Source organism: Erythrolamprus reginae, chromosome 1 (assembly GCF_031021105.1).
Source record: "Erythrolamprus reginae isolate rEryReg1 chromosome 1, rEryReg1.hap1, whole genome shotgun sequence".
Taxonomy (NCBI): Eukaryota; Metazoa; Chordata; class Lepidosauria; order Squamata; family Dipsadidae; genus Erythrolamprus; species Erythrolamprus reginae.
The window spans coordinates 270,993,736-271,008,222 of NC_091950.1; the positions used below are offsets into that span (position 1 = coordinate 270,993,736).

At 39.6% G+C, this 14,487-nt stretch overlaps 1 protein-coding gene across 1 annotated transcript in view; it reads right to left on the reverse strand.

Annotated features, from left to right (window-relative positions):
- Positions 1-7,288: 7,288 nt before the first annotated feature.
- BMP5 (bone morphogenetic protein 5) overlaps positions 7,289-14,487 on the reverse strand; it is a 73,806-nt gene continuing 66,607 nt past the window's right edge. Inside the window, exons 5-7 of the mRNA XM_070733008.1 lie at positions 13,442-13,518; positions 9,341-9,451; positions 7,289-8,176 (exon numbers count right to left, since the gene is read on the reverse strand). Of these exons, the coding sequence (XP_070589109.1) occupies positions 8,027-8,176; positions 9,341-9,451; positions 13,442-13,518 (338 nt within the window). The 3' untranslated portion in view covers positions 7,289-8,026. The remainder of the gene's footprint in view (positions 8,177-9,340; positions 9,452-13,441; positions 13,519-14,487) is intronic.

A 14,487-nucleotide genomic window follows, 5' to 3' on the forward strand; every position in this document is an offset into this window, starting at 1 on the left:
GCATGAAGAAAAATATTTCAAAACTTGACATTTTCGCATAGTTTCAGGGAATGGAAAAATAAACTTTCTTGGTAGATTAATTGGATTCTGCACTTGGTCCATCCACATAACTTAATAATTCATATCCAGCAAAAGATGCTCCAAAACTGAAACACATCTAGTGGAGTGATAACAGCCATGGGTTTTTTCCCCCTTAATCTTTAATTCTAAAAAGCTGCATTTTTTCAATATTACAATTCTGTTCAATTGTCTCAGTGGGGTTGTTTACTTCATGTATATAAAGTGAATCTAAGCTCAAAAGAGCAGCAGGTTGGTATGTCGATGAGAGTTGTCACAAAATCAAATAAAGTGAGTGGCAGTTCTATCTGAGCTGTTTATGGACTAAGATGAGAATGCCTGGATTACGAAGCAAGATTTATTCAGCACTATGGAGTTGTTTTGTTTTGTTTTTCCCCTGGATTCTCCATTAACCTGCCAATCCATTCAAATTCCTTGTGTGTCCAATCACAATTGGCCAATAAAGAATTCTATTCTATTCTATTCTACTCTACTCTACTCTTCTCTACTCTATTCTATTCATTTATATAGGCAATATTCATTAATAGACTTCTTCACATATGAAGGAAAAATACCTTATCAGTGCTAACAAACAGCAAAGCAGAGTACATAAAAATCTGAATTCCCAAGGGAAATAAATCCTTCTTCCTTTATTTCTTTGGGTAGCACAGGACACATTGTCAGTTTTGACTGATATTTCATTGGCTAGACATTAAAATGAGAGTAAGTTTACTCTCATTAATTTGGAGGGGGCAGGAAAATGCTTGAATATTTTGTCTTGTATTTTGGCACCTAAATCATCAGTATTGTGATTCCTCTCTTATGATGATATTATTTTGTGTTGCTTCCCCAATGCCCTTTAATCCCATATTAGAGAACCTTATTCTATACCAAAATCCCCCCACCAAATGTCTGACAATACAAGAGAAGGATTTGACCAAATTCCGGTTGGTTCAGAAAACAACTAAACCCAACCTTTCTTCTACTGATGCTGAGGTTTATTAGAAAAAGGGATTAATCCCTCCAGAATACCAGCTCTTGCATTAAAAGGTGCAGGAAAGCATCATACAAAAATGCTATCTGCCCAATTGCCAATTTCAGTGAAACAGAATTATTAATTTTATTTTTGGAATGAAATAATTTGTTCAATGATGCGGCCAGAATCTCTACAACTAGATTCTTTGCAAGGGTAATATTGGAATATTACAGCTGCTGAGGATTATTGAGAGAGTCAAAAATGTACTTTTCATCAGTGATAATTAATCCTGTATCAAAGTGTTTGCTTTTTCTATCATTTATGTACATGAGGTTCATGTGAAAACCATACATTAAATTACATACTGTATAAATCTTTTCATTAGATACCAGTCCTCTTGTCCTTACATTTTGAGACTAACCTTTGATCTTCCAGTCAGTAACAAAAATAATTACCATTTCTGTCCAACCTGGCTTGATCTATGTCATTCAGAAATAGCTGCACAGCTGGAGACAGATGTTCATGTCTCCATTGCTAAACTCTAGAGAGGCTTGCGCTATTATTTATATCACCCTTGTTGTGAGTTTATCAGCTTCCATATGTTGCTCTCTAAACGCATGATATATTCTGTGAATTTCAAGAAATAATGACTTTGCAGAAGCAGAGGAAGATTAAAAAAAGAAAAGGAAAAAGTTAAAACTTTCCTGACATTTAATTCTGCTTCATAGGATAGAATTTTATAGATGAAATGGTCCATTCAGGTGTTATCTTCCATCTATAAAAAATATTTCAAGATTATTTTACTGACTAGTGCTTGCCTATTTTAGCAATTTATCCAAGAAACCTAAGGATTTTTAAAAAAAGGAAATCTTTTTATCCCTTACATACTACCATGTTTCCCCGAAAAAAGACACTGTCTTATATTAATTTTTGCTCCAAAAGTTGTGCTACATCTTATTTTCGGGGGGTGCCTTATATTTCTCAAATAAGACAAATTCACAGGCAGAAAAGCTGACACCCCCAAAGAAAGTGTACCGTACGGTACACCGATTACGGTACGGTACCTGTCAGTAAGGCACCCACACACACAAACGACAGCACTTATATAGTACAAAAGTATACTCCCGCTATTGCAGCTTCCGGCCACCAGAGGAACTAAAGTCTACGCACTGTAGTGGAGACTGTAATGACGGTGAGACAGCAGCAGACTGTGTCTGCTGTACTGGACGGTACAAAGCGATGGAAGGGGCGAGCAGGGGACGCCATATTATTACGGTACCGCTATGAACAGCTTTGAATAGTACCATACGGTTTTTCCACCGTACCATATGTAAACTTGACTACGCCTTATTTTCGGGGGGTGCCTTATATTAGCAAATTCTGCAAAACCTCTGACATGCCTTATTTCGGGGTACATCTTATTTTCGGGGAAACAGGGTAAGAAATAGAATCTGGTGAGATTACTAAAAAAAATATCCAAGATTTTGGAAGCAGGAAATTTTGAACTTATGTTTCATCTACTTAAGATCCTGGAAAAACATCCTATCTTTCCAAATCCAATATTACAGTAATTATGGGTGGGACCAAAATTGTACAACCATATAGACTCCTCTCCTCTCCTCCCCTTCCATTGTATCCAATACTTTTCTAAAGGTCTCTCTTCCCCCAAATAAGCTGGCAGTCTAAACTGACTCCAGTTACCTCTTAAAAACAATTCACTTTGAAATAGTGCTACATGCTTTCCCTTAATTTGCTACATTTAGTTAGCTCTTTGGAGAATATCATAAGTAGCTCAAGTGGTTAATGAGGAGTTGGAAACTTTAAACAGATTAAAACTGGACTTGGTGCATTGGACATTGACCTGCAACAAGTTTTGCTTTTTTTAACATGGCTTTTTTTTTTTGGTCAAAATGGAAAAACTTGTGAAGCATGTTTTATCAATTACTGCAAGAAGCATGCTTGGACACATGCAACATGCAACTCCATTCCCAGTAATGGAGCATGTAAAAATATACAGGGAAATGTTCTTTCCTTTGCAATAGAACAATGCTAGCAGTACACCAAAGAAGCAGTTTCTCTTCCTCTTTTCTTGTTTAATCCTTGTTATTATTATTTAGAATTGTCAATTTGGGGGAAAGGGGGGTCTTAAGCTAAATTTCAGTGCATGTAGGTATACTGTATACTAGAAAGCTTACAGCTATGATGCCTAAAACACGATCTAAATATTGCCTTCAACGTCCTACCTGTCAATGACTACTTCAGCTTCAATCACAACAACACAAGAGCATGCAAAAGATTCAAACTTAATATTAATCGCTCCAAACTTGACTGTAAAAAATATGACTTCAGCAATCGAGTTGTCGAAGCGTGGAACTCATTGCCTGACTCAGTAGTGTCAACCTCAACTCCCAACATTTTTCCCTTAGACTATCCATGATTGACCTCTCCAGGTTCCTAAGAGGTCAGTAAGGGGCGTGCATAACTGCACTAGTGTGCCTTCTGTCCCCTGTCCAATTGTCTCTCCTTTATCTCATTTTCTTTTCCTCCTTTCATATATCTTCTCTATTTTTATATCTTTTCTTCTATCATTTTCTTTATATATATTACTACGTGTCTATTCTCTTTAATGTGTATTGTGTATTGGACAAAATAAATAAATAAAAATATCTGTATTCGGTAATGGGCAGCTAAATTTTTTACTGCCACACTGTGGGGGTGGCTTATTTTGTGGATGTGGCTTAATGGTCATGTGACTGGGTAGGAGTGGCTTGCTGGCCATGTGATCAGGTGGGAGTGACTTGAACAATCATCATCATTCAAGTGAACTGTTAAATCCTCGACTTACAACCTTACCAGTGTCGCTGATGTCAACCAATTTCCTTCGCATTTCCCGCACTCTCCTTCCTGGATAGCTCCCCTGCCTCAGGCTGGGTAGCTAGGTGGAATGGGTGCTGCCAGAAGCATAAATGCTGCCAGCGCCGCTTCTACTCATGCCTTCTGCTTGCACCTCAGGCAGGAGGTAGCCACGGGAGGCTAGAGGGGAGCAGAGCAGGAGAGAGGGAAACTCGTCCGAGGCCAGGAAGGAGGAAAGAGGAAAAAAGCAAGGAGCACAGACGCAGACACAGCTGCAGGGGAAAAAAGGATAGCCGAGCGGAAACCAGTAATCCAGGAAGTGGCAGCCTCCAATCAGCTGGAGCTAGGCACACATCTTCATTTCCGCTGGTGGAACTGTGTTCCATCCCATCCTGCCTGCTGCCCACCCCTGTCTGTATTCTTTCTGAGCAAGTCTTCTTCAATGCAATGCTCCATTTATGACAGAAAGCAAATCTTAGGCTACAACTCTATATTTTTAATAAAGATCTATTTCAACTGAACACAATACTTCTAAACCAAGATAATGTAATCCCAGAGAAAAGGCACGGCAAACCATCTAGTATTTCAGGTTTATTCGGTTATAAAATATAGACTTATATTTCAAAGAACATAATATAATCTTCCATTTCATGTACTTAAAATGGTACACCTTTATTCCAAAATATATTATTTAATGTACCCCAAAATGCACTTCAACCTTTATTTAACATAAATTCAGCTCCAAATACCATAATCTTCTATTTAAATTCTAAACAAATTCATTTTCTTTCTAAACAATTCCCAAATTAATTTTTAAAATGCATTAAACATTATAACAGAATGTGTAAATGACATTAAGAGGAGAAGAGACGCTGCCTAGGAAACAATTAGATAAGAGAGGCAGGAGCCTCCAGTGGCTTAACAGTCAGAGAAAGAAATTTAGGAAGGACCAGTTATAATGTATCAAGCAGTTAAAAGGGGCAATGGGAAATTAATACTGTCAGATTTTTAAGATTTTGTTGAAGCAGACTTACAATAGAGTAGAACTGATTGGATTAATTAGAGTAGAATCTAGTCTTGTTTCCTATCTAATTTACTTGAGAGGGCTGATAAAACAGAAATTTGGAGGACATACCTTTAGGGATTTATTTATTTATTTATTTATCAAATTTATAAGCCACTCATCTTGGGGTTCGAAGTGACAGTGAATGGCTACATGTACTGCAGGAATATGTGTACTACAGTACACATATATAGTATAATATAAAGTATATAGCTGTGATAAATTAGGATAGAAGTGTCCTCACATCAAACTGTGTTTTTGGCAACTTTGTGGGCAAATTAAAAAGAGTCAAAGCCAATGCATGTCTTATATCTCTCTAAAGCACAAAAGTATAGTATTTCAACAGATTTAATGTAACAAAATTAAAAATCTATATCCAGGTTTAAACCCTATTAAAAAAGAGATAAATCCATTTCTCCAAAGTTTTCATAACACCTGAGTACATGATTCTGTTTTCCCCCTATTCCATACAATCGGAATCTTATTACATGTGATAAACAGCTGAAAACCTTATTCTATTCTTCCCTTATACCATAACAGTCTTATTAAATATTTGCTTAAAGGAAATAAACACAGTGCTAGTCCAAGTAACTGTGCTCTCTATCCAGCAGCAGAGCCCATGGAACTCTATGGGATTTACCTCTGAGAAGATATGGATAGAGTAGTAATGTTCATGGAACAGATTAATGGAATGTTTGCTTAAATTCCATAATGCCCAGGGGTAATTGAATGCATTTTTGTCTCGTGATTTCTTGTTTAGAGAAGAGATTGGTTCAGCAACACCACCAGATGGATTCGAAACTGGCTAACCAACCACACTCAACGTGTAGTGCTCAATGGAACTGCATCTACATGGAGGGAAGTATGCTATGGAGTACCCCAAGGCTCTGTTTGAGGCCCAGTATTCTTCAACATCTTCATCAATGACTTGGACGAAGGGATAGCTGGGGAACTCATCAGATTTGCAGATGACACCAAACTGGCAGGAGTAGCCAACACTCTCGACAAACAGAAGCATCTCGACAAACCTGAACATTGGGCACTATCTAACAAAGTGAAATTCAGTGGTGAAAAAAGTAAGGCAAGAAAAACAAAATGTACAGGTACAGTATATGTGGTACATTGCCCAACAGTGTATGAGAGGACAACCATTTAAATATGAGCCAGCAGTGTGCAGCACAGTTCTAGGCTACATTAACAGAGGGGTAGAATCAAGATCATGTGAAGTGTTAATACCACTATATAAGGCTTTGGTAAGGCTACACTTGGAATTCTGCACTTAGTTTTGGTCGCCATGATGCAGAAAGGATATTGAGACTCTAGAAAAAGTGCAGAGAAGAGTGACAAAGATGATTAGGAGATTAGAGGCTAAAACGTATGAAGAACGGTTGCAGGAATTGGGCCTGGCTAGCTTAATGAAAAGAAGGAGCAGGGGACACAATAGCAGTGTTTCAATATCTAAGGGGTTGCCACAAAGAAGAGAGAGTCAACCTATTCTCCAAAGCACTTGAGGGTAGAACAAGAAGCAATGGGTAGAAATTAAACAAGGAGAGCAGTAACTTAGAACTAAGGAGAAAATTCCTGACAGCTAGAACAATTGATCAGTGGAATGGCTTGCCTTCAGAAGTTGTGAATGCTCCAACACTAGAAGTTTTTAAGAAGATATTGGATAACCATTTGTCCGAAGTGGTGTAGGGTTTAACACCGAAGCAGGAGGTTGGACTAAAAGACCTCCAATGTACCTTCCAACTCTATTATTATTATAATATTATTATTATATATTGGTTTCGGTCTAAGAATCACACATTTTGCAGCCGTGTTAGAAAGGATGAATCAATCACATCTACCTGAGGTAAGAAGGTTGTACTCTATTTCCCACCCACCCCTCCCCTCTCCCATTGCACCAAGTCAGAACTAAGTTTTGGGCATGGGCAACTGGCAAAATGCCCAAATTCCGTGCCCCCAGGAAGAGCTGCAACCCACAAGCAAAGGGAAGGAGATTATGGTTCCTACGGTTACGCTATTACTCTAGAGGAAATAGCCCCAACAATTATGCGCAATCTTTCAGCCCACTGCATTTAGCTACCATTTGTTTATTTAAACACAGTTCAACTTACTTTACCTAATGGGGCAGAACTTCTAAAAGGAAAATTGTGTTTAGCTAAGCATTTTTTTAAAAAAAACGTTCTCAGTGCTTACTCTAAATAAATAGCCCGCCAAAGTTTTCATTGGCACAATGTAGCCAAATGTATTCAATTTCCTTTAACAATATAAAATAGTCACAGGAGTTCTGGATTTTTTACCTTGAGAGGAAGGAGGTGAGGGAGGGAGAGTGGAGACAAAGTATACAAAAGCTTTATTTTATAAAATGAAATAAATCTCAGTATGGGTACCAAAAATTTGCCTTCCGTGTTCTACTACTTATAATATAAACCTATATAATAAAGCATTTGAAATGACATTCATATAAAAGAAAGGATATACCTTTAAATAAATAAAAGCTGCTATGTACATTATACTGTACATGAAAAGAGATGTGACATCAGTGGGATTAAGTTCCCTAATATCCTGTTCTTTTTTTTTTGTCTTTTAATTTTCTTATCTCCCTAAATAAATCTCCTCTGCAGAGATTTTTTCCCCCTTGATCTTTGTGACAGCCAGATATACTTCCCCAGATGCTTACAAATGAAGCCATAGAGGATGGAGGGGAGTGGCAAGCAGCTGGTGGCAGCCCAACTTGTGATGTGACGGACACCATACAGGAGAAACTTCAGCTCCAGGATTCTGTTGGAATGAACCAATCCTCTTCTTGGAGAAATATTGTGAAATGATCCCTCCAATTCCTCTACCCTCAAAAACAGGAACACACAAGAATAACTTTAGCTGCTGTGGCCTAGAGGTGAAGATCTTGCCTCACAATCAGGAGGCTGTGAGTTCAATCCTAGGTAGAGATAGATGTAGAGTCTCCTGCTTGGGCAGGGAGTTGGACTAGATGACCTGCAAGGTCCCTTCTAATTCTGTTAATTGTTATAACTGTATAATTTCCACTTTGTGATGCTCTGTTTTGCAATTGAATCCTAGTGGCATCCACACGATCGCACCACCATATTCCTGTACTTTTTCAAAATAACGTTGGAGCTGTCATCAAAATAGAGGACAGAGATGGCATTCAGTTTGGTTGGAGCGCAACAAGGCTTTGGGACGTGATCGGGGAACATCAAGTGGACCTGAAAGTCAAAGACAAAAATGATACAATGTGATTTTACTCATTCCATAATCTGTTGTAATGGCTCCTACAATGAACAATAACACACACTGTTGTTGTTGTTTTGCTGGGAGAGTCACAGTCATGTTGTTAAAATGTTTCTGGTTTTAATACTTTGCAGTGAAAATTATATCCCGTTTTTGATAAGAATATCAACAAACCTCAAACTTTGTCCTGTGGCTTTATTTATTTATTTATTTATTTATTCGTTCATTCATTCATTCATTCATTCATTCAATTTTTATGCCGCCCTTCTCCTTAGACTCAGGGCGGCTTACAACATGTTAGCAATAGCACTTTTTAACAAAGCCAGCATATTGGCCCCCCAATCCGGGTCCTCATTTTACCCATCTCGGAAGGATGGAAGGCTGAGTCAACCTTGAGCCGGTGATGAGATTTGAACCGCTGACCTTCAGATCTACAGTCAGAGTATGACTGCTTAAGGTTAATTGTACAGACTACCCGGTTGTTTTGGGACGACTGCTCTTTGCAATACAAAAAGAGTGCTTAGTTTATTTTGACTTTTGGGATAAAGAACATTGTTTTGAATTTTCAAACATGTGTGTGTCTGAAATTTGTACCCTTGAATTTTCAGGAGGCTCCTACCAGAGAGCCCGGCAGAACAGACTGTATGCTGTAGTAGTTAAGGAGCTGGATTAGTAGTGGGAAGACCAGGCTGTAGTCCTCCCTTAGGCATGGTGGCCTTGAACAAATCTGTCTTTCATAGTTCTAGACTGAAAAGTGGCAGCTGAGGGTGAGGGATCTACCAACCTCACTCCATCAGTCTCTCACTTTCCATGAATAGTGTTTTATCATGTAATGGTTGATTTAAAGGAGGAGGAGGAATGATTTACTTATTTTATTGATTTATGTTTTGTATTTCTAAACTGAAAAACTGGAAAGTACAAAAAAAATACAATTGTAAAATTCATAGAAGCTTCCCAAATCCTCACTGCTTACAGTGTTCTTCTCTGTATAGACAGGATGCTATAACTCCTGATAATGAAGCTCCACTAAAACTATTTGACTGACTGATTGATTGATAAATAAATATTTGTATTTATTATTTATAAAATATTTCTAAACGTTATATATTTATTATTTATAAAAACAGATAAAAACATACCAGTGTCTGTACTATGGCATGGTTTGTGGCGTTCATATGAGCATTGAGAGGAAATGAACATTCTCCGTCACAATAAAAAGCAGCATAACCCTCTGGAGCTATAATCCAGTCCTATAAAATAAAAAGAAAATGTTGAAAATCCAAATTTTCCATCTCAGTCATCCCTTAGTTTTAGTAAAAACAAAATAAAACAAAAAAAATCCCCTGAAAAATGTCTGAAAATTGAAATTTTATTTTATTTATTTTTTATTTGTTTATTTTGTCCAATACACAACAATGAAGGTTATAGAGGTTATACTCGAGTAAAATATATTAGAGAAAGAATAGAAGTGAAAATTTAGGAATAGAATATATCAATTAGAGAATAGAAGGGTATTATGAGAGTAGTATAATAAGATTAGAATAGAAGAATAGTAGATATGATATATGAGATATAGGAGAGACAATAGGACAGGAGACGGGAGGCACACTAGTGCACTTATGCACGCCCCTTACTGACCTCTTAGGAATCTGGAGAGGTCAACTGTGGATAGTCTGAGGGTAAAATGTTGTGGGTTAGGGGAAGATACTACGGAGTCCGGTAATGAGTTATATGCTTCGACCACTCGATTACTAATTTTTTACAGTCCAATTTGGAGCAGTTAATATTAAGCTTGTATCTGTTGTGTGCTCCTGTGTTGTTGTGGTTGAAGCTGAAGTAGTCGACAGGCTGGACGTTGCAGCATATGATCTTGTGGGCAATACTTAGATCATGTTTATTTACTTAGATCACACTATACACCCAAATTCCACATACTTTCAGACACAGGGCTACAATTTTCTGGACTGTATTCACAAGATGAGCTACTGTGCAAGACATAACATATGTAATATATATAATACAGTGATCCCCCGATCATTGCGAGGGTTCCGTTCCAGGACCCCTAGCAATGATCGGGTTTTAGCGAAGTAGCGCTGCGGAAGTAAAAACACCATCTGCGCATGCGCAGATGGTGTTTTTACTTCCGCAGCGCTAGCGAGGAGCCGAAGATTGGGGGCCGCGCGGCTGTTTTAAAACGTCGCCGCTGGCATGGGGGGCTTGCCAGCACCCCCCGGACCCCCAACCTGGGTTTGGGGGGCTGCTAGGAAGCCCCCCATGCTGGCGGCGACGTTTTAAAACAGCCGCACGGCTTGCCAACTGAGTCCCGAAGACAAACGTCAAAGGCGAACTTCCGCGTTTGTCTTCGGGACGCATTGGGAAGCCGCGCGGTTGTTTTAAAATGTCGCCGCCGGCATGGGGGGGCTTGCCAGCACCCCCCGGACCCCCAACCCGGCGAACGAATGGCGGGTGGCCGGGCGAAGGGCGGGCTCGCTGCTCACCCGGCCACCCGGGTTCGTTTGGCTTCGGGACATGCCGACAGCGACGTTTTAAAACAGCCGCGCGGTTTACCAACTGAGTCCCGAAGTCAAAGGCGAACTTCGGGACTCAGTTGGTAAACCGCGCGGCTGTTTTAAAACGTCACCGCCGGCATGTCCCGAAGCCAAACGAACCCGGGTGGCCGGGCGAGCAGCGAGCGAACGGCGGGTGGCCGGGCGAAGGGCGGGCGAGCGGCGAAGGGCGGGCGAGCCGGGCGAACGGCGGGTGAGCCGGGCGAACGCCGGGCGAACGGCGGGTGGCCGGGCGAAGGGCGGGCGAGCAGCGAGCGGCGGGTGGCCGGGCGAAGGGCGGGCGAGCGGCGAACGGCGGGTGGCCGGGCGAACGGCGGGCGAGCGGGTGCTGGGGGGCTTCGCCCTCCCGCCAGCAAGAGGGGGAAGACCCAGGGAAGCCGCCCAGCAGCTGATCTGCCCGGCGCCATCTACGCATGCGTGCCCATAGAAAAAATGGGTGCGCATGCGCAGATGGTGTTTTTACTTCCGGGTTCAAAAATCGCCATATAGCCATTTCGCAATGATTGGGAGCGCAATACCCGGGGGATCACTGTACATACATATGTATATATGTCATATGAACATATGTGAAATCTTTCAGGTATCTGTGCATGTGGTTTTTCTGGCAAATAGTAAGAAAGTGACTTTTCATTGCCTTCATCTGGAGTATTTAGTCAACATCCATCCCAGCCTAGCTTAAAGCCTTCATAATTTCAGACGGCACCCCATCCAACCAGATCTGAATCTGTTTCACATTTTCAAGATCGGCCCAGGCCGGTCAGAACTGTTTCAGTCTTAACGTACATATTCAGCAATAGTTAAGAATCAGTAGTTGACCTCATATGTTAAATTTCAGCGTGTTAGGAAATGTTTTTACTGTAGTTTGTTACTAAACATCAGTTGTTTGGCTTAAAGATCATTCAAACTATAAACGGGAGTGTGTAAACCAGTCTGGAATCACCCATTGCTATAAGCCAATAGAATAATAAATCTTGCCTTTGTGGTCTTCGATAGGGTGCACAGAGGATCATACAACCATAGGGATGGCTAGACCTATAAGAGTGCATCACCATCCTTGCCTTGTAATAACCAATATTAAATGGCCATTTTAGGATTTTTACCCTTTTGCTGTTTAATTGTCATAAGTTTATAATTTTAACAAATGTAAACCTAATTTAATTTGAATGTTAATTTTTACATGTTGCTTTATTTATCCATTATATTGCAATGTAGATTTAAGGCAAAAGAAGAAGGAGATGGCAGAGGATGAGATGGATAGATAATAAACATGAATTTGGGAAAACTCTGGGAATCAATGGACAGGGTGTGTTGCTATTCATGGGGTCAGACACAACTCAGCAACTGAATAAAGACAAAAATACCGCCCAGAGCTTCTCTTTGAGGGACTATGAAATGTAAGTAAGTAAATAATGTGATGAATGTCCTGAGCCTCTGAAAGCTAAGTACTGCTCCAGGTGCCGTGGAGCACAGAGTAAACTACGATGTTCAAGAGAAAAGCAGTGGCTTCGGTTTTCCTTTCTGTTTGCTGCTTTTCCTCTGCAGATTCAGCACCCATAGAGCAAAGAGTACACTGCTCAAAAAAATAAAGGGAACACTCAAATAACAAATCCTAGATCTGAATTAATGAAATATTCTCATTGAACACTTTGTTCTGTACAAAGCTGAATGTGCTGACAACAAAATTAAATTGATTGTCAGGGTTGCTTCCTAAGTGGACAATTTGATTTCACAGAAGTTTGATTTACTTGGAGTTATATTCTGTTGTTTAAGTGTTCCCTTTATTTTTTTTTTAGCAGTATGTTTTGTCCATGGTAATGTTTAAACTGTATGATAATCTCCAGATTACTGGATTACTGAGCACTGGATTTGTCAGGAGAACCATAACATGAAGTGAGAATGAGGTGTGCAAGTAATGATGGGCTGCCAAAATTTTTACTGTCACACTGTGGTGTGGCTAATTTTGTGGGTGTGGCTTGTCGGCCACGTGACCAGGTGGGAGTGGCTTGCCAGCCACGTGACCAAGTGGGAGTGGCTTGTCAATCATGTGACCAGGGGTGGCTTAAAGATCATGAGACTGGGTGGGAGTGGCTTACCGATAAATTTTCAAATAGGTGCTTGGACTCTTTTTCAGTTGATTAAGTCACATTCTTTGAATAGCCAGAAAAAGGACAAATGACAGACAGCATTATTTGTTGAGGAGCACAGTAACCTTTTAAGGTTTTGTATTAAACCCACAAGGTTCAGTATGATAACAGATTAGGCAAATAGCTCAATTTTCTTTAATTGCTATAAAAGCTCAGTTCTAGATAAAATGATTAAAGCATTTATGGGTAAAAACATACTATTTAATTATTTCCTATTTTAAAACTAATTAAGGATCATACTAACGAAGGACAGTAAAAAAACTATTAAGTATTCAATAAATAGTGCATAAACTTACTATGCCCACTGCGTCACCTCCCCAGTAATGGGGGCATCAGCCCATTACTGTGTGTAAATATGTAAGGTAAAAAGACAGGAAGGAAGTACGAACTAAACATAATTAATTTTCTCTTACTTTTCTTCCTCCTCCTTATCTTTTCCTGCCCTTTGCATAACCTTGTCTAACCTAAAGGATAGATTTATAGATGAAGAGAAGGAAAAGGAGAACAGAAAATGGAATATCATCTCTACCTGCCACCCAAGGTCTCGAAAGCTCACATAGAGTTCATGTTTTCTGCAAGCTTGCTTCTGTTCACTTGTGTTATAATCTGCAGAGGGTGGGGGAAAGCACATTGCACAATTGCTTATTGTAAGCATTCATTAAGCCTATGTTATTTGTTCAGGTTTTAAACAGTCAATCTTTCCTTCAGAAAGTATTATTGTCTTGTGTAAAGCATACTTTGTGCCATTCTGTTCAATGCTGGAATGGATTCATAAGAGTTTCATCCTGTCTGGTTTCTTTTGAAAAACGGATGGATTGGGTTTGGATCTATGATCTACATCAGTGTTTCCCAGCCTTGGCAACTTGAAGATATTTGGACTTCAACTCCCAGAATTCCCCAGCCAGCGAATGCTGGCTGGGGAATTGTGGGAGTTGAAGTCCAGATATCTTCAAGTTGCCAAGGTTGGGAAACACTGCTCTACATCATACCAATCCCACCCCATTCCTTTCCTGGTCCTTTCACAGGAATTATAGCTGGTGCAGATGATATAAGCATTCTAGCAATAATTCTCAATTTTGGCTACTTTAAGATGTGTGGATTTCATGGCTGAGGAATTCTAGGAATTGAAGTCTGCGCATCTTAAAGTAAATCTTCTTAAAAGATTAAGAAACATGTTCCGTAGAATGTAAAATGGTACATACTTTCAGCATTTAACACGTGGGCATTTTTCAATAATTTAATGGTCTGACTGGATCTCCACCTTACTTTTAGATACAATGTGATTTTACTCATTCAATAATCTGTTGTAATGATTCCTACAATGAGCAACAACACACATTGTTGTTGTTTTGCTGGGAGAGTCACAGTCACAGTATTGTTAAAATCTTTCTGATTTTTGATACTTTGCAGTGAAAAGTATATCCTGCTTTTAATAAGAATTTCAACAAACCCCAAAGTTTGTCCTGTGGCTACTTGAAGGTTTAGAGCAGGTGTATCCAAACACTGTGACTTTAAGACTGGTGGACAATAATTCCCAGAATTCCACTGCCAGTCATATATATTCATATTTAATTC